The 20,990-nt window shown below is 37.7% G+C and overlaps 1 protein-coding gene and 1 pseudogene across 2 annotated transcripts; one reads left to right on the top strand and one right to left on the bottom strand.

Moving 5' to 3' along the window:
- Window positions 1-67: 67 nt before the first annotated feature.
- On the top strand, window positions 68-8,890 carry LOC143862554 (mitochondrial phosphate carrier protein 3, mitochondrial-like; annotated as a pseudogene). Its single transcript, XR_013240356.1, has 5 exons — window positions 68-762; window positions 1,816-2,177; window positions 2,284-2,327; window positions 8,252-8,333; window positions 8,515-8,890. The product of XR_013240356.1 is annotated as a mitochondrial phosphate carrier protein 3, mitochondrial-like (transcript).
- Window positions 8,891-9,494: 604 nt separating this feature from the next.
- On the bottom strand, window positions 9,495-12,615 carry LOC143862624 (acetylajmalan esterase 2-like). Its single transcript, XM_077373682.1, has 5 exons — window positions 12,014-12,615; window positions 10,581-10,793; window positions 10,338-10,486; window positions 9,939-10,212; window positions 9,495-9,728 (listed from the first exon to the last, which is right to left on the bottom strand). The coding sequence occupies exons 1-5, from the start codon at window positions 12,498-12,500 to the stop codon at window positions 9,526-9,528; spliced, it is 1,326 nt and encodes a 441-aa protein (XP_077229797.1). The 5' UTR covers window positions 12,501-12,615; the 3' UTR covers window positions 9,495-9,525.
- Between the last annotated feature and the right edge of the window lie 8,375 nt (window positions 12,616-20,990).

Here is a 20,990-nt window from a genome sequence, read left to right on the forward strand (position 1 = left end):
TGGACCCATGGGGCACCTGTGTATGCCAAAGGTACTGCACTTGATATTTGATCCAACAGCAGCCTCTTAAAAAGTGGGCTGGAGTTGGATCAAATATCAAGGGCGCAGAGTCGTAGAGTTCAGGTTCAGTTCAGGCAGTGTAGGATTCCTCTTGTAAAAATGGGGGTGAGAATTTTTTGCGTTTACACTTGCAGGTGTCTTCTTCATGAGATGGCAAAAATGAAGAGGCATTTTCGTTCCTATTCATCGTACAAACAACGCGAAGGAAGATCGAAACAGAACAGAATCACGATTTCTACGAGTCGGACATGGAGTAAACGGGGTAAAACCCTTTATTTTCTCATCTCCGAAACCCCTGTTTTTTCTCAACCCAAACCCTTAAACCCATCAAGAAAATCAACAAACCCTCTTTTCTTCCTTTTCTAATTTCTCCCAATGCCAACATTTCTCTTCTCCTCTTTCCAAATGGCCTTCTCTGAAAACTATCACCAATCGCTCAGTCCCAATTTTCTCTACTCCACCTCCACCAAAACCATAGATCTCGAAAATCTCCTTAACAGAAACCCTAATTTCTCCTCCTTTTCTAGATCTCCTTCTTCTTTCTCCTCTAATGGAGTTTCAAAGGCTTTCTTCATCCCTGCCCCGAGCCAGCGTGGGAGGATCGCGCTGTACTCTCCAGTTTATTGCGTTGGAGGGATTTTGAGCTGTGGTCTCACTTACATGGCTGTCACTCCTCTTGATCTCGTCAAATGCAACATGCAGGTTCTTTATTTCAATTTCTAGGGTTTCTGTTTCGGATTAGGACTTCTAATAACTGCTCAACATTTTGATTTGTTTGTTTCTGCGTTTTCTGCTTGAATTTGATGATTAATGTTGGAATCAGGTTTGTTTCTCGCATTTTGTGGTCATATGACCGTTGATTAGGGTTTCATTTGTTGCTGATATGTTTATTTTCTACGTGGTGGTTTGAGATTTGTAGAAGTTCGAAATCTTCAGTTTTTTTTTTCTTGTTTTGCAATTTCTTTTCTTGTTTGCTTGTTGTTTTTAAGCTTGTTTTTATTCTTTTGTTGATTAGCGTGTAGTCTGTAGATCTGAAATATATGATTAGGCTGTTGATCTTGAAGAAATTTTGATGATAGCTAGCTTTATTCACTTGGGAGATTTTCACGATTTTTTTTATTGTTCTGTAGTCTCTATATCTGAATTAATTACTTTTAACAGTTCCTGAGATCACTAATTTGATTTTTGGTCTGACTTTTTTGCTTGTCTATATGATTGGTAAAACGGATTCTTTGTATCTGTCATATTCAATTTCAAGTTTTTGAGCTTAATGATTTTTTTTTAAACTCACGGATGGAGATTTTATATGCTGGATGCGCATGTAGATTGGTATTGGCCGTACCACCCTTGATATTTCATCAAATGGCAGCACACTTTTTAAGGTGCTGCTGTTGGATCAAATATCAAGGGTGGTACTTTTGTTGTACCACCAATGCCAATTTACAGTCGCATTCACCATATAATCTCTCTGACGGATGATACAACAGGTTATTAGTGTTCGTCTTCTTCAGTTTAAGATCTTGATTTTTGTCCTTTTTTTTTCTCCTGTGATAGGTTGATTTTAGATCTTTATTTTTTGTTCCTTCTCTTGCAACTCCTCTTAGCTTCAAAGTCTGATCTGATCTTCTTAGCTTGATCCGTTGTTGGTGTTTTTATATGTTTCGAAACAAGCTTCCTGGTCTTCATCTGATTTTGATCTGTTTGTTTTTTCTTTGAGAATCTAATTGATCTCCTTTATCCTTCTATATTGTACAGATTGATCCTGAGAAGTACAAGAGCATCTCCTCTGGTTTTCGGGTGCTGCTTAAGGAACAGGGAGTCAGAGGTTTCTTCAGGGGTTGGGCGTCGACTCTGATTGGTTACAGTGCTTGAGGCGCCTGCAAATTTGGACTCTATGAGTTCTTCAAGAAATACTACTCCGATCTTGCTGGGCCTGAGTTTGCTACCAAATACAAGACTTTGATCTACCTTGCAGGGTCTGCATCTGCTGAGTTAATTGCTGATGTTGCCCTTTGCCCATTTGAAGGAGTGAAGGTCCGCGTCCAAACTCAAACTGGATTCGCCAGAGGATTGTCTGATGGGTTACCTAAGATTGTTAGATCTGAAGGTGTACTAGGGTATATGCAGCCTCTTCTTAATAAACCTATGTTTTTGTGGACTGATATATTATTTGGATTTGTGTACTATTAATTGTTATTTTCTCAAGTCAGGTAACTTTTACAGGTTATATAAGGGGCTTGTTCTTCTTTGGGGGCGTCAGATTCCATGTAAGCAGCAACCTTTCATTTTCTTGTTTTATGTTTTTTTGAATGGAATTTTCATAAGAGAGTTTTATGTTATAATATTCTCTTGTTGCTTTTATATATCTGTTTTGTGGGAAGTACTTCATCTGTTAGTATGCCATTTAAGGGACATCACTATTTCCTTTTCTAAAAATCATGGAAGTTAGATTTCGGTAGATCTATTTAATGTTTTATTGCTTTGAATTGGAACCTAAATTATGAATTTCGTTTCGTTTGGTGTTTCATTTTGATATTACTCTTGTTGCTTTTATATATCGGTTTTGTGGGAAGTACTTCATCTGTTAGTATGCCATTTAAGGGAGATCACTATTTCTTTTTCTAAAAACCATGGAAGTTAGATTATGGTAGATCTATTTAATGTTTTATTGCTTTGAATTGGAACCTAACTTATGAATTCCGTTTCGTTCGGTGTTTTATTTTGGTCAGTGCTACGAAATGTACTAATGTTTATACATTTCGGTCTTATGTTTTGGAAAAGACGTTATGATTGTATGAATTTTTTCAAATAGTTAAAAAAATTGGACAAATAAAAAATTATTAGAAAAAACCATTCAAAAAAAAAAATATTAGAAAATATAAGAAACCATTATGTCAACCAAATTTAACAAGAAGACACTATTTATTACTTAAGCGAAGGCTCACGGGAAGGCTTTAGGCGGAGGCGGGAAGTAGGAAGCTTGAAGGGAAGCGTAAATTGAACCGATGGGATAGCATAAAGGGAAGCGTGAAATAATTGAAAAAATGACAATTTAAAAACTAGTAAATTCCAATTTCCAACTAACATAAGCAATTTGAATACAACCGTCGTAAATTACATGCCAATCCAAGAACACAGTTACACCATGTTTGATAGCCACGTAGCTTTCCCATAAAATATTAGTTTATCCAGTTGTGAGAGGTGCAACCCGGGGTTGGGGGAGGGGGGTATATGAATTGGGTTTTTAAAGAAATTTCTTGCTGTTTTAGATGTTTGATTATAAAAAACAAACAAACCACAAATTAAAGCACTCAAGAACAAGGTTAGAATGATAGCATAAAGAAGATAAATTGGGGGTATATGAATTGGGTTTTTAAAGAAATTTCTTGCTGTTTTAGATATTTGATTATAAAAAACAAACAAACCACAAATTAAAGCACTCAAGAACAAGGTTAGAATGATAGCATAAAGAAGATAAATTGGGGGTATATGAATTGGGTTTTTAAAGAAATTTCTTGCTGTTTTAGATGTTTGATTATAAAAAACAAACAAACCACAAATTAAAGCTCTCAAGAACAAGGTTAGAATGATAGCATAAAGAAGATAAAACACAAATGCACAAGGAGAGAGAGAGAGAGAGAGAGAGAGAGAGAGAGAGAGAGAGAGAGAGAGAGAGTGCACCCGGATTTTATGGTGGTTTGGTCCTTAGATCCACACTAAGACCTACTCCACTCCACCAAGGTCTTTGGTGGCTTCACTAACCGAATCCTCTTAAGGGCAAGGATTAAACCGTTTACAACAAGGATGGCTCCGCTCTTCACAACTCGCATCTCCGAGCACTCACCAAATACAGAGGATGATCAAAGAAAGAAAGAAACAAAATGCCTTCAAGAGGCTACAATGAATGGATGAAAAGATATACAAGTGAGGTTCCTAATTCACTCCTTAATCTTGAATCAAGAGAGGCTCAAATGTGTTTCTAACTCCAAATGTATTCCAATAAGGTTTAGAGAGTGTTAGAATCACTGAAGTGTTTTAGACACCACCCCCCCAACACACACGCGCGCGCACAGATATATATATATATATATATGAGGAAACTGTTGGTGAGCTTAACTTATGGTGAGCTAGCTTGCCCAATCACATGGGTCCCACATTTTGGGGAGTGATCCAAACCATTCATTTGCAAGGCCTTATCATAGATAGGGTGTGTACCAAAAATCAGAGTCTGTCCATTTTTGTCCTCCACAAATGGAGGGGTTAGGATGATCCTATGGAGCTGATTTTTGGTACACCCTCCATCTATGTAAGGGACTTTCAAATGAATGGTTTGGATCATCCTAACAAAGTGGGCCCCCATGTGATTGGGCAAGCTAGCTCACCATAAGTTTGGTGAGCTTAAGCTCACCAACAGTTTCCTCTATATATATATATATATATATATATATATATGAGAAAACTGTTGGTGAGCTTAACCAAACTTATGGTGAGCTAGCTTGCCCAATCACATGGGTCCCACATTTTGGAGAGTGATCCAAACCATTCATTTGCAAGGCCTTATCATAGATAGGAGGTGTACCAAAAATCAGCTCCATAGGATCATCCTAACCCCTCCATTTGTGGAGGAAAAAAATGGGGCAGATTTGTGTCTGTCCATTTTTGTCCTCCACAAATGGAGGGGTTAGGATGATCCTATGGGGCTGATTTTTGGTACACCCCCCATCTATGTAAAGGACTTTCAAATGAATGGTTTGGATCATCCTAACAAAGTGGGCCCCCATGTGATTGGGCAAGCTAGCTCACCAACAGTTTCCTCTATATATATATATATATATATATATATATATATATATATATATGAGGAAATGGTTTGTGAGTAGCTGCTCAGATAAGCAAGCTTATTTGAGCAGAGCTCACAAACCATAGGGGGGCCACATTTTTGGGGGGATCCAAAGCATTCATTTGGAAGGCCCTTCCATGGATTGGGTGTGTACCAAAAATCAGCACTATAGGATCATCCTAACCCTGCCATTTGTGGAGCTGAAAAATGGGCAGAAACATGGACACACAGTGTCTGTCCCCTCCACCTTTGATGGGGTTAGGATGATCCTATAGCGTTGATTTTTGGTACACACCCTATCCATGGAAGGGCCCTCCAAATTATATATATATATATATATATATATATATATATATATATATATAGAGAGAGAGAGAGAGAGAGAGAGAGAGAGAGAGAGAGAGAGAGAGAGAGAGAGAGAGAGAGAAAACGGTTCCTACACATGTGTAGATAAGTTATCTACACACTAGCTTAAAATACAGTGGGGGCCACATTATTTGGGTGATCCAAACCATTCATTTTTAAGGCCCTCACATAGATAGGGTGTCCACAAAAAATCAGATCCATAGTATCATCCTAACCATTCGAATTGTGGAGACAAAAAATGGACTAATTTGTGAAGGTTTAAAGACATCCATTTTACCTCCACAAATCGTAGGGTTGGGATGATCCTATGGATCTGATTTTTTGTAGACACCCTATCTATGTGAGGGCCTTTAAAATGGATGGCTTGGATCACCCAAACAATGTAGGCCCCCACTGTATGGACTTCCTCCAGAGGAAACATCTTGGGAGAACTTACATGACCTGCAATTAGCTTATCCAAATCTGAACCTTGAGGACAAGGTTAGTTTCGAAGGAGTGGGCAATGATAGAACTGCAGCTCAACAGATTATAACAGAAGACTCTGTGATGGATAATCTGGTGGAATCTCAACAAAAAAGGGCAAGTCATGAGCAGGGGAGAAGAACCAAGCGAACCCCTGTTTGGATGAAGGATTTTATTAGTAAATAATTAGTAGATAATTAGGATAAATCAGTATTAGTGGTCTAATATGTTTTGTAATCTGTCTTTTACAAAGAAGGGGGAAAGCAAGTTGTTACTGTCATCTGACAGAAGAGAATCAATCCGTTAGGGAATGATCTTTTATAATCATGTACGAGATCAGGGAAAGGGCAGAAAATAGACAAAATTCCTTTATTCTCTCTTCTTCGTCTTCTTCCTCTTATTCTTCTTCTAGCTCTGAAACTTCCTCACTATTAGCAGTCTCCCTGAGATTTATATCAGAGAAGTGTATCATTTGGTGCTTTAAAATGGATGGCTTGGATCACCCAAACAATGTGGGCCCCCACTGTATTTTAAGCTCGTGTGTAGAGAGTTCTCTACACACGAGCTTAAAATACAGTGGGGGCCCACATTGTTTGGGTGATCCAAGCCATCCATTTTAAAGGCCCTCACATAGATAGGGTGTCTACAAAAAATCAGATCCATAGGATCATCCCAACCCTACGATTTGTGGAGGTAAAATGGATGTCTTTAAACCTTCACAAATTAGTCCAGTTTTTGCCTCCACAGTTCGAATGGTTAGGATGATCCTATGGATCTGATTTTTTGTGGACACCCTATCCAAGTGAGGGCCTTAAAAATGAATGGTTTGGATCACCCAAATAATGTGGCCCCCACTGTATTTTAAGCTAGTGTGTAGATAACTTATCTACACATATGTGTAGGAACCGTTCTCTCATATATATATATATATATATATATATATATATATATATAGAGAGAGAGAGAGAGAGAGAGAGAGAGAGAGAGAGAGAGAGAGAGAGAGAGAGAGATGGATAACTTATCTACTACGTCGACTTAAAATACAGTGAGCCCACATTGTTTGGATGATCCACATCATTCATTTGATCGGAACTCACATAGATAGGGTGTGCCCAAAAAATCAGCACTTTAGGATCATCCTAACCCTTCAAACTGTGGAGGGAAGAAATGGACAGATTTGTGAAGGTTTACGGTGTAGGACCAGGGAAGAGAAAATGGAAGAAAGAGATGAAAGAGTAGGAGAAGAGGAAGAATAGAGGAGAAGAAGTCTTGGGGGAGAAGAAGAAAGGAAATTGGAGGGGAGAATCTTAATCAATCTTTAATTCATCAAAAGCTTAATATCTCTAATACATGAGTCCTATTTATAGGCAACTGAAATAAAATTCTATGGAAAGTAAATAAAAGCCCTAAATCTAAATAACTTGAAAAATAAAATCCTAGAAACTAAATAATATGGAAATAAGAATTCTAGAAACTAAATAACATGAAAATAAATCCCTAAAAGTTATAATGGGCAAATACGCCACTTATTGGGCCTAACTATCTGCACCAGTTTATACCCGTCTATTTTAACCTCTACAAATCGAAGGGTTAGGATGATCCTATGGAGCTGATTTTTTGGGGACACCCTATCTATGTGAGGGCCCATCAAATGAATGGTTTACATCAACCAAACAATGTGGGCCCACTGTATTTTATATGTACAAATCCTGGCTCCACCACTATGTAGCCCCATTTTAGATGAGGCGGGGCATATCACTTGAAATGTAGAGTTTTGTAGATTGTGATGGTGTAGCTGGAATGGTGTAGATGCTGTACACATTGCATGGAATGGTGTAGCTGCTGTTGGCATTTGTGGGATGCCTTGCCCTCATCATTGTAATGCCTTTACAGCCATATTAAAAATATTTCTTTTAAAAAAATGTACAAGTTGAAGTTGACACTAAATATTCATCTAATCCACCGCATGTTTTTTTAAGCAAAGTTAGTGCAGATATTCTCTAATTTAATTCTCTTTTACAAACAATTAGCTACTAATCACCATGTTTTTCTCCTCCAATACTTTTGCCTTGCTTTGCTCAAGGATACATGCTAATCTAATAGCGATTGGGTGCTGCTGATACCATGTATGTCATCCCCACACCAAAGGAACAGTGCAGCAAAAAACTACAGCTGGGTGTGAGCTTTGCCGGTGGCTATATTGCTGGTGTCTTCTGTGCTATATTGTATCTCACCCTGCTGACAATCTTGTATGTCTTCTGTGCTATATTGTATCTCACCCTGCTGACAATCTTGTATGTCTTCTGTGCTATTGTATCTCACCCTGCTGACAATCTTGTATCTTTCCTCAACAACTCCGAGGGTGCAACTGTTCGTGATGTGTGAGCCCCCTTTTTTTTTTTTGGCGGGGGATTGGGGGGAGGTGGGGGGAATAATTCATGGCCTGTATTTTTTCCCTTCAACTTCTCATCTATATTTCTTTGAGTGACTGTGTTCTTGATATTTTTTACCCTTTGTATGCAGGCGGTGAAGAAGCGGATTATGGGTTCTTTTCACCCGTGGACTTCCTCCTCATCTATGATGCTTTCAAAGTCTTTGTTGGACTGTAAGTTCTTCATATTTTTAACCAGTCTTTTCTTTCTTTTCTTCATGTTACTCTGATTTTTGTGATGATAGAATTGAATTTCTCTATGAGAAGGAAAAAAGAAGAAAAAAAAAAAAAACTCTGATGTTTCTCTAGGTATCTCTTCTAATGTGTAAATGGTTGATAAACTTGCAATGCCCAGGCCGATTACTGGTGGGACTGTTCCGGTTGCTGTGCCTACTCCTCAGACTGCAAAACTGACAAACTGATCAACTTGGGCTAATCGGTGTATTTACGACCAACACGAATAGGAAATGCTTTTTTTTTTTTTATCGAATTTTGATAATAGGAATTGTTGGCGCCCATTTTGCTCCATACAAAGTGAGATATTATTTTTTTGTTATTTTGTAACATAGTATTTTTCTCCTTTAATTTCCTCAAATATTGGAGGGGTGGTTTTGTATTCATCTTTTTAGACTTAGACAGCTTAATAGCAAATAGAGAAGGGACAAACTAACACGGAGCAGAAGGGAGTAGGATTTGTAAATTTTGATGCTGTTATTAATTATCTTTATCTTCTGGCCTCGTATAAATTTTTTTGACATTAGGTGGAATTTTTACCCAGCATGAATCTCTCCATCTTAAAGGCAGCTTGTCCATTTTTTTAGGTTTTTCTCTAGAATCAGAACCTAACAGAGAGACGGTGGATGGAGGAGAGATTGGTCTCGGTTATGGTAGATTTTTCCTTCCATGAATCAAAGCTGAAAATGGAGATATCATCAATTTCAAGACAAAACATGTTCTTTGTGGGTTCTCATGAAATGGTAGAGAACATAAGAACATCAATATATGGAAACCTTTATATCGTTTTTTCCACAATGCGGACCTCATTATTTCAGTCTCTACCATGGTTTTGTTTCCTTCAGGTGGAAACTTGTTTTTTCTACAATTATTTTGGCACATCACAATTGTACACACTAATAAACGAGGCTCCAGTAACAATACAACAATTAATCGAATAATGCATATAAAATTCAGACAAAAAATTCATAAATTCAGGGAAATTGATAGTATTGTACTAAGATCACATGATCCAACCTTATCTTAAACCCGACTCTAAATTTGTGACTAATCCAAACAACTCATTCAAATTGTAACTATGGAAAACTAAAATATTATCTAATACTATCATCTTCAAGTTGCTTCAGTGGCTTTACATAATGAACATGTTCAAGATTAGCCTCTTTGCCATAAAATTGTATGCCGCTTGGGTCATATGAATGCCGTCCCAACTGATGTACCTGTCGGGATTAGGACACACCGAAACGCCAGGCGCACCGCAACTCCGGTTCACATCGAAATTATAATCCCCTCCACTCCCACAACAAGCTTTCAACAAAGAATCTCCATCGAATCCTAAACGAGAGAAAGAAAGCATTAGTATAGTTCTCTTTGTATATGTCAAATCTTATTAATTGTCTCATTATGGATGGGAGATTTTATGCATAATCACTTTTACCATTATTATTTTCATAATCCAAAATTATTTAAACACAATTATTTATCTCAATATTTTTAGTTAACTAATCAGGAAATTGATGATAAGTGAGGTTAAAGCAGAAATACCTATTGAAGGAGCCTGATCGAGGAGGTCGAGGAAGGCGTTGTAATAATCAGCGTACTTAAAAACAACTCGAGGGTATTCCTGTTTCAGCTCTTGTATGACTTGTTTTAATTGATTGTTGTGTCCATTAGCAAAATTGTTAAAATCTTTTAGGCATCCTTTGCCGTCGTAAGAACCTGGATCATTGGTGCGGAATGCAGTAAGGTAGCTTGGCAGGCATCCAATCGGGAAGTTTCCAGGAATTACTATTTGAACGGCGCCGGCATTGATTATTCTCTGAATTAATCATAACAAACAAGAACAGTAAGTTTAAGTGGGTCATATACTGAAACGATAATAATCTTTATAACAACAAAAATTCACACACTATGCACACGTGTTTTTAGATAAAGAGAACTTACTCTTGCACCCTCTTTTATGGTATTTACTACTTTGGGTATATAGCTTTCCATTTCCTTTGTGGTTTTGCCTTGGAGAAAAGCATAGTTGTAGTCATTCCCTCCAATCTCCCCCATCAAGAAAAGGGCTCTCTCAAACTTCTTTTTACACTCTATAATTAACAGAAAATGAACAATTAAAATTTGATTATAATATAACAAAACTAAACTCCACATAAAGCTCACATTTGTTAGACTTGCCTGTACTTGTACTCTCAGAGCAGAGAGAGTTGAGACGGGTCTTGAACCATTCAAGCTGGACATCAAGGGAGCTGTTGGTAAATGGTGTCTGGATATTGCTTTTCTCTAAGATGGAAGGGTAAAGAGCCGTAGCTCCAGCTACTGCAAAATTTACTCCATGATCGAATGGAGCGTCCTTCTCCAAGTATGGGTTGAGAAGGGGGAGATGGAAGTACATAGCTGTAAAGCATCAAGAGTCCAAAAGAGTATTAGATGATGTAAAATTTATTTATACATGGTAAGATTGATATATATATATAGTATCGAGAGAGGTGATCCATGGAGTCTGGTTCCACTGTGCTTCCTATCTTCTTGGTTTTATCTAAGCAATTTAATTTAGGAATATAGTTTAAATGGCCTAAAATAGAGATTATTGAGTTACGAACATTAAATGGCCTAAATAGAGATTATTCTGTGTGTGCTGCCATTATTTTTCGTTGTTTTGGTTCAATATACCTCTTTTCCAGGCCACAAATAAAACAATGATATGAGCCCACTTACCATGTTCGGATTGCAGAAAAACATATCTCATGGAACAATTTTCATAGGAAAATTTTTGCATCTATATGGCTTATTCAGAGTGATATCATTATGAATTGAAAGTCGCTCTGAATAAAACTCAGAATTGTTGTAGTTCAAGTTACTTTTTTTTCATTGATTTGTGTTATAGAGACCGGTTTTAAGACTGGAGCAAATTATATCTCGCTACATTCCATGGAAACCGCTAGAGTTTGGAAGAAAATTATTTTTTCCAATATCAGTTTTCTTTCTCATATGTAATCAATCAATAGAACAGTAATAAATTTTGGGAATTTTTTTCTTCCAAACTTTACTAGAAAGTTCCTGTAATCCAAACAGTGGATTTTATTGTCCAGTGGGCCTTCCATATGAATCCCAGTTTCCCACTAGTAGATCAGTCGTTAATCTACATGGCTTTCTTTATTTTTGGCTGTTCGGCTCTCTATGTAATATTTGCACCACGAGTGGACTACCCATTATTAGCTACTAGTAAAAAAAAACCCTGCACTATCCATTAGTAGATGCTAGTAAAAAAAACCCTGCACACACACACACACATATAGGATGTGGGAAGTTAAAGAGTAAAAAGGCTTTCTATGTGATATATGCACCACGAATAGACTACCCATTAGTAGATACTAGTAAAAAAAAACCTGCACACACATATAAGATGTGGGAAGTTAAAGAGTAAAAATTGATATGAGAGGTTGAAAGGTGAAGAAACAGCTAGTGTAACCCAAACATCCAATTTATCTAAAACTCAAATAATCAACAAGAAAAAAAAATATATAGAAGAGTAGATTGAATTACCTATAAAATCAAATATAGTGGAGAAGATTGAATTACCTATAAAACAAATACAGTAGAGAAGATTGAATTACCTATAAAATCAATCATGAGTAAGCCGTTGGAGCATCTACCAGTGGGTCGATTGAAGAATGTCTCTCCATATGGAAGTTTAGATATTGCTTCGAAGCCACCACCTACAACACCTTCTCGAAGAAGGTTTCCCGTATCGCTTATAGAATCACCAAAGTTGTAAATAGCATCAATCGAAAAAGGAAATTCAGGAAGAGGAGAGAGTTGAGGAAGAGGAAGAAGAGGAGGGAGTTGAGGAAGAGGAGGAAGGGGTGGGAGTTTAGGAAGAGGAAGAAGAGGAGGGAGTTGAGGAAGAGGAGGAAGGGGTGGGAGTTTAGGAAGAGGAGGAAGTGGAATAGGAAGACGAGGGAGAGGAGGGAATTTAGGAAATGGAGGGAGTTGAGGAAACTGTTGTTGAACTGTAGCCTGAGAAAGTAAAGCAAATACAAAGAGAAGAATCATTGACTTAGCCATTGCTCGTATGTCAGTAACAAGATTTCTCTTAGCCATTGCTCGTGTGTCACTAGCAAGATTTCTCTCAGAACTGAAAATAATTTTTTTTAGTGAAGATGAATTAATGGGTTATTTACGAGTGTATACGAGAGTTTGAATAGGATTAGGCTACGAGATTATAAGTGTGTATGTGAGTTTGAATCGGATTAGGCTATGAGAGTTTAAATGGGATTGGGCTACTATCCCATTAGGCTTATATCTTACGTGGCATCACTTCTTGTAACAACTTAAGTTAGAATTCTCGGCAAAAACGCTTAGGAAGCATGATTTTGGGCAAAAAATCAGCTTCGGTTTCTATTCCAAATCTCTCTATTAAAGGAAAACCCTAGTAAGCTTAGGGAAATGATTCACCCCTTAAACAGATAAGATCCCCCTTTAACGCAGTAAAATCGGCCCAACTAATTCAATTTAATCACGCTAATTGATTTTCCCTACTAATTTGGTTTTGCAAAACTTTAACTTCTCCTTTATTTGAAGAATTTTACGGATGATATTGCCACACCCCATGATTTTTAGAGTTTTTATACGGCGTGTAGGCTTGCATATATGGTTTGGTATTTTCCAAAAAAGTACTGTACGGCACACATAGGATGATCCAAACCTTCCATTTGATGGGCTACAATATGTACATTAGTAAATAGGTTGTGCCCCCAAAATCAATCCATAAGACAATCCCAGCCTTCTAATATTTAGAGGAACGGCATGTTATGGAAAGATTGGGAAGGCTAGGATCATCCTGGGGAAATAATTTTTTGGGCACAACCAATCTTGGGCCATAGGATGATCCAAACCGTCCATTTGATGGGCCACAATGTAAATGGGTTGTGCCCCAAGAATTTTAGGCGTGGGATTATGATATTCCCACACGCTCTTGATTTTAGATTTTAAAATGGAGTTGCATAGTTAAGTATTTTTCACAAGTACTACACTGCACACCATAGGATGATCCAAAGATTCCAAACCATTCATTTGATGGGCCACAATGTAAATAGGCTGTGCCCCAAAAATCATTACCATAAGATGATCCCAGCCGTCTGATCAACAGAGGAACCGCATGTTATGGAAACCTCTATAGATCGGAAGGCTAGAATCATCCTATGGAAATAATTTTTTGGGCACAACCTATTTAGGGCCATAGGATGATCCAAACTGTGCATTTGATGGGCCACAATGTAACTAGGTTGTGCCCTAGAAATTATGCTCTATAGATTGGAAGGCTAGGATCATCCTGTGGAAATGATTTTTTGGGCACAACCTATTTACGTTGTGGCCCATCAAATGGACAGTTTGGATCATCCTATGGTGTAGCCGTGTAGGCCATACAGTACCACTCTTCCCGCATCTCTTTGCCTCCCTCTCTCATGAGTGGATTAGGGAAATAGAACAGGGTTTTTGCGTTTTGGGAGTAACAAGTATAGTTGTCTTTTTGAACTTTGAAACGCCTTTAGTATGCTTTCCGTCAAGAGATACCCATTTTGGAAAATATGGCCAAATGTCATTACTCTATTTGCAAATTAGCAAGCTATATTACTCGATCTTTTCGCAAGTACCGCATAATTAATGGAGTATAGACATATGCAGAGAAGCTGTCGAATGATGCCGGGAGGGTGTAAAATTAGTTTTTAGACAAAAAAAGGGACACGTGATATAAATGGATTTGATTGATTTTTTTAAGGTTGATGATTTTTTTAATAAATAACTTAGTAGTTTGTGTAAAAGATAGGTGTGAATTAATGCAATAGAGGTTTTAGGTGAGATTAATAGGAGTTTGGGATTCCCAGGAAGGTGATTTATGGGTAAAAACCAACAAAAAAAGAATAAAGAAACGTAAAAACTAGGGAAGATCAAGGCAACACACCCTTGCAAGGAGTAGATGTTGTAAATATTGAATGAAGAAAATTAATACCTAAGTCGAACGTAATTCGTTCTCTCCTTAAGACAAAATTTGCCCCTTATAAATCTGCAAAAGGTAATCAGCAAATCTGCCTCCCAAGATAATTTAGGCCCATAAATTAATTTGTTTCAGTTATAAAATTACAGTTTTGTAATTGAAGCAAAACAACAGAAGTAATAGAGAAGAGAGAACGAATCTGAAGAAGTTCTTTAAATTGAATCCTAGCCCACATATTTATAACCAACCAATAGTCACTTTCTATAGACATGTCTTTTCTAAACATCATCAATGAATAAACATGTATATTGTCTTTTTATTCGAATCAATGCATCTTTACATAATAGATGTGTCTGTTCACTTTTTACAGACATGTCTTTTCCGAAAGATCATCAATGAATAGACATGTCTATTAGAATAAATGCATTATTTCAGAACAGATGTGTCTGTTCATTTGAATAGATGCACAATTTCATAACAGATGTGCCTGTTCATTCGAATAGATGTACCATTTCAGAACAAATGTGATTGTTGGTATAAAATCATAACTATTCCCCAAATATTACAATGCTTAGGTATAGAATCATGACTGTTCACTAAAGATTGCAACTTTTCAGAAATTTTGCTTTATGGATTTTGAAAAATCCTAGCAGTAGACATCACATCCACACAATTTTTGGTAATTAAAAGCTTTGTTGCTTGATAATTTATTTATTAATTCATTGTATTTTGAATAACCGCCTACTCTCTATTTTTTTTTTTCTGCATTACAACCTTTTTTTGTGAATAAGCAACTTATCTAGAATTTTTCCATGCACTCTCAATTGTGTAAAGCTGATTTCTAAACTTTCTTAAATGTATCTTCCTTATGAATGGATCTTTTAAAAATAATAATTACAGCATACTTCTTTTTTCCTCGCCCCCATGGATCGCACGGGTGTCCCACTAGTTGTCACATACTAGAAAATAGTATCTCTCCTTAGGCAAAATTCCCTAAAAACGTTTAAGTTGTTAATTACGGTTATTGGTCCTTCTAACTTTATGCTCTATTTTGATAGGAATAAAAATAACTTTAACAAACATTATTCTTTAGTTAACTTCCTCTTGAAATAAATAATCTTCTTCTAAATAATTGTGATAAAAATAATTTTCTTGGAAATAACTCCTGTAGAAATAATTTTCTTGGAAATAATTCTTGTAGAAATAATTTCTTGTAGAAATAATTTCTTGGAAGTGCTTTACTGCTTTGATGTGTAGGAATTTTATTTGAAAGGTTTTGATTAATGGGATTTGCAACGGTCGACTGGGATAGGCCAGGCGACTGCAGGATGGTACCTGGAATTAGGGCTGCAACTCGGGTCAGGCGGGTCGGGTTTTGGAGAACCCAACCCTACTCGAGAAATATCTCGGGTTGGGTCGGTTTTTTTTTTCGGAAAACCCACGATTCCCAAACCCGGCCCTACCCATGATAAATCTCGGGTCGGGCCGGGTTTTTTCATGTTGACGCAAATTTTTAAGGAAAATTCTTGTTTGGCAAGGCAACTCAACTCATAGAAGCAGAAATTACACTCACATTACACTTGAATCAAACAATGATGTAATTACACTCACATCACACTTGAATCAAACAATGCTGTAATCAAATAATGTTGTAATTACAATCAAACAATGCCGAATCAAACACTTGAATCAACTCAACTCATAGAAGCAGAAATTACACTCACATACAGTAACAGTGGGTGCGTGGGTTTTCACTTTTAACTTTGGGATAATTACATTTACACCCCCTCTAGTTTCTGACACATCCACTTCCACCCCTATAGTTTAAAACGTGACAAATACACCCTTGTAGTTTCAATTTGTTTAAGGTTTGCCCCCTCAGCTGAAGGTTCGTCCATAGATTGAAGGGTTAGGATGATCCGATGGAGCTGATTTTTTGGGCACACCATATCTATGTCAGGACCCATCAAATGAACGCTTTGGATCATCCAAATAATGTGGGCCCCTACCCGAATCCAAACACTACCAAAAAATCATCCAAATAATGTGGGCCCACATTGTTTGGATGATCCAAAGCGTTCATTTGATGGGTCCTGACATAGTTAGGGTGTGCCCAAAAAATCAGCTCCATCGGATCATCGTAACCCTTCAATCTATGGACGAACCTTCAGTTGAGGGGGCCTACCTTAAACAAATTGAAACTACAAGGGTGTATTTGTCACGTTTTAAACTATAGGGGTGGAAGTGGATGTGTCAGAAACTAGAGGGGGTGTAAATGTAATTATCCCTTTCACTTTTAACTAACAATAGAAAAAAATGTACATACTATAACTTATGTAACTCGGGTCGGGTCGGGTCCGGCCCCTTCAAACCCGGCTCGACCTGAGATTCATGCGGGCTTTTGAATGCTGAACCTGGCTCGACCCGAAACCCATGAAACCTGAACCCGACCCAGGCTATTTTCGGGTCGGGTCGATGCGGGTCGGGTTTTACCCGGCTCGAGTTGCAGCCCTACCTGGAATTCTAGGACATCTCAAAATTTATCGGTCCGGGCGACCGGGACAATTCGGTCGACCGCGGATTTGTTTTCTGAAAATCGGAAAGCCATTTCGCATTGGCTTTTACATGTGAGAACAGCTACCTCATATGAATTAAACTAGTAGCCAGCCGTAAAATGTCTTTCCTCAAATCTTCTAGCAAATTTGTTCACCGAATGATGTTTGGCCCGTTTGGGTAGTAAATATGATGAATGCCTAGCTCAGCCTTTAATCAATAGCGAGACGTTTCTAAATTGTTAGTTCTACATTAGAAGCTATCATGCTGTGATTGTTTAGAGAATTATGGCTGAAAAAATCATTTCCATAGGATGATCCTAGCCCTCCGATCTACAGAGTAACTACATATTATGGAAACCTCTAGATCAAAGGGTTGGGATCATCCTATGGAAATGATTTATGGGGCACAATCTATTTACATTGTGGCCCATCAAATTGCGATCTACAGAGTAACTGCATATTATGGAAACCTCTAGATCAAAGGGTTGGGATCATTCTATGGAAATGATTTATGGGGCACAATCTATTTACATTGTGGCCCATCAAATTGAGGGTTTGGATCCTTCTATGGTGTGGGCTGTGGGCCGTACAACCCATTTTTGAAAATTACTTGACAGTACAAGTTTAGACCATACTCTCTCTCTCTCTCTCTCTCTCTCTCTCTCTCTCTCTCGCTTCTATCTTTGAAAACGAACCCTTGGTGGTGCCCATCAATGAAAGGTTTAGATCTTTGAAGAAGGTGGACACAATAAACCTATATATTAAAAAAAAATAAAAAATCATTGGGCCTTACTTTGTTCGAAGTTCCAAACCATTCACTTGTTGTGACCCAACATAAATAGTTCTTGCCCCAAAAAAACTTCTCCCTAGGATGATCCTAACTCTTTGATCCGTGGAGAATCATAAATGGCATTAGCTGAGCAAATGAATGGTTTGGATCTTCGTACAAAGCGGCCAGTGAATTTTCTAAAAAAAAATAGGCATTATATGATGTATGCACGAAGGTGAGGTGGGCCCCGGTGTTCATTGCGTTTGTTTAAGGTGAGCATAATTAACTTTCACCTTGTGCATCGCGGGGGCAATTCCGCTAGCTTATTCGAAAATTTAGTCAAATAAATTGTGGATTACTCGCGAAACTTATAATATATAGTAGCTTATTTCATAGCGATTAAGCATTCTCCTTGCCTCAAACTTTTCTAACCGTTTTCGTATAGATTGTGCATACTTGATATTATATAACAGTACATGTGGTTTACATGGGAAAACTACTAATATAGTAATGTATATAGTGTGATAACAGTACATGTGATTTACATGGAAAAACTACTAATAGAGTAATGTATATGGTGTGATAGAGCACCAAAGATAAAACCAACCTAACATTTTGACATGATTAACTCTTATAAAAGGTTATGTCTTCGTACAGAGTCAGCTAAAATCAATTTAGAAAAGAATGCGAGTAATTGTTGAATTAATTGTGGTATAGGATCAATTGAGATATTGGAAGAAACCAAAAGAACGGCTTCCCGAAAAATGTTTCCCAAGCCTCAGCAGGTATGAAACTAAGAACCAAATTGATCTCTCGAATAGTGAGTCGAGATACGAGAGTTTAGAGTTTGAATATGACTCTTTGGCTGTAATTTTTTTCTTCATTCAAATACAGTTTTATAGAGATACGTGCCCAGTTAAACTATCAAAAGCCTGACAAGGGAAGTGATAAATTCACTCCTTACAGTTGTGTGCTCCATTTGACAGAACGTTGTAGTCTAAAAAATCATTTCCATAGGATGATCCAAACCGTCCATTTGTGTTTTTTTGTTTTTTACTCTTTTGTATGAATATCATGAAGCCTTTTTCATAGCTTAATCGGGTATTCTGCTTTTCCTGGTGATGTTTTTGATTGGTTTGGGCCCTGTTTGCTTTAGATTTTTAGAACCGATTGTGAGTCTATTGGACTCAAAATTATGTTCTTTACCAACAAACAGATTTGCATTGGACTCAAAATTATGTTCCTTACCAAAAAAAAACAGATTTGCATGGGCTTCTTACTTGTACTCTTTTGCACTCTTGATGCTTTACTTCCATCTAGACTGCCATTCAAAAGAGAAGAGTAAGTTTGGGAGAAAGGAAGGGAAAAAAAATCAACTTCACACTGACTTACGTGATATGATAATGGACTAACCGGTGCACTTATTTATAATGTGTACTAGAAGTTTGAGTTTGTTTATAATATGTGTATTAGAAGTTTGAGTTTTAAAATGTGATTATTTGATTTCAAGATAGATAGGTAATTCAATCTTTTCTACTATGTTTTCCTTTTTATTTTTTGTGTAATTGTTATAGTTATATTGTGATTATTTGATGTTTAGTTTGATATTGAGTATCTAAATTGGGTCTTTGGTAATGTTGATTACAATTGATCTGCCAGTGGGCTACCTATAGCTGTTTCTTCAACTTTCAACCTCTCATATCAATGTTTACTCTCTAATTTCCTACATCATATGTGTATCTCATCCTATATGTATCTATCTATATATATTACATAATATCAATAAGCTAGAGAAGCAAGGTGGACACTCCCCCATCATACCTGACTGAGTTGAGTGAACCACCACAGATGAATTCAATCCGACAAATTTCTTTCTTTTAGTTGCTGTTTGAGGGGACCTCTCTCTCTATCCTCTCTGTTTTTATTGTTTGTTATTTTTACTACTTGGACGATCATGTTATTATTGGCTATTCTTTTCTCCCTAAACTTATGTATTACTTTGCCTATTTTTAAAGGGCGCTGATATTTGCCTCCCCCTTGTAGGCTATTTTCCCCCCTTCACGGCTGGCTAACGTTTTCCCACCATTTGACCGGTCTCTCTCTCTCTCTCTCTCTCTCTCTCTCTCTCTCTCTACACACAACAGGAACAGTTGGTGGGCCCAACAGAAACCGTTGGTGGAATGGTGGGCCCATCTTTGAACAACGTAGGTCTCGCCCATACCACACCATAGGATAATCCAAACCGTCCATTTGATGGGCTATAAACGTAAATAGGTTGCGTCCTAAAATATTATTTCCATAGGCTGATCCTAGCCCTCCGATCTAAATAGGAACTACATCTTATGCAACCTCTATAGATTGTAGGGTTGTGATCATCCTACGGAAATGATTTTTGGGGCACAACCTATTGCCCATCATATGGACGGCTCGGATCATCCTATGGTCTGGACGGTACACTTCATTTTCAAAAATATGGGTGGGGCCTAAATTGGTACGAACCACACCATAGGATGATCCAAACCATGGACGGCTTGGATCATCCTATGTTGTGGACGGTGCACTTCAATTTGAAAAATATCGGTGGGGCCTACGATTGGGCCTTAATGTTAGTGTACGACCAACTCCATAGGATTATCCAAACCATGGACGGCTTGGATCATTCTATGTTGTGGAAGGGCCTTAATGTTACTGTACGACCACAGGATGATCCTAACCATTCATTTGATGGGCCAACCCTTTTGGGGGCACAACCCATTTACGTTATGGCCCATCAAATGGACGGCTCGGATCATCCTATGGTTTGGACGGTACACTTCATTTTCAAAAATATGGGTGGGGCCTAAATTGGGCCTTAATGTTACTGTACGAATCACACCATAGGATGATCCAAACCATAGACGGCTTCGATACACTTCAATTTGAAAAAATATCGGTGGGGCCTACGATTGGGCCTTAATGTTACTGTACGACCAACTCCATAGGATTATCCAAACCATGGACGGCTTGGATCGTCCTATGTTGTGGACGGGCCTTAATGTTACTTTACGACCAACTCCATAGAATGATCCAAACCATTCATTTGATGGGCCACAATGTAAATAGGTTGTGCCCCAAAAATCATTTCCATAGGATGATCACAACCCTACAATCTATAGAGGTTGCATAAGATGTAGTTCCTATTTAGATCGGAGGGCTAGGATCAGCCTATGGAAATGATATTTTGGGACGCAACCTATTTACGTTTATGGCCCATCAAATGGACGGTTTGGATC

This window comes from Tasmannia lanceolata, unplaced genomic scaffold (genome assembly GCF_043159265.1).
Source record: "Tasmannia lanceolata isolate RefF3 unplaced genomic scaffold, GAP_Taslan_0.1 ptg000037l, whole genome shotgun sequence".
In the NCBI taxonomy this organism is placed as follows: Eukaryota; Viridiplantae; Streptophyta; class Magnoliopsida; order Canellales; family Winteraceae; genus Tasmannia; species Tasmannia lanceolata.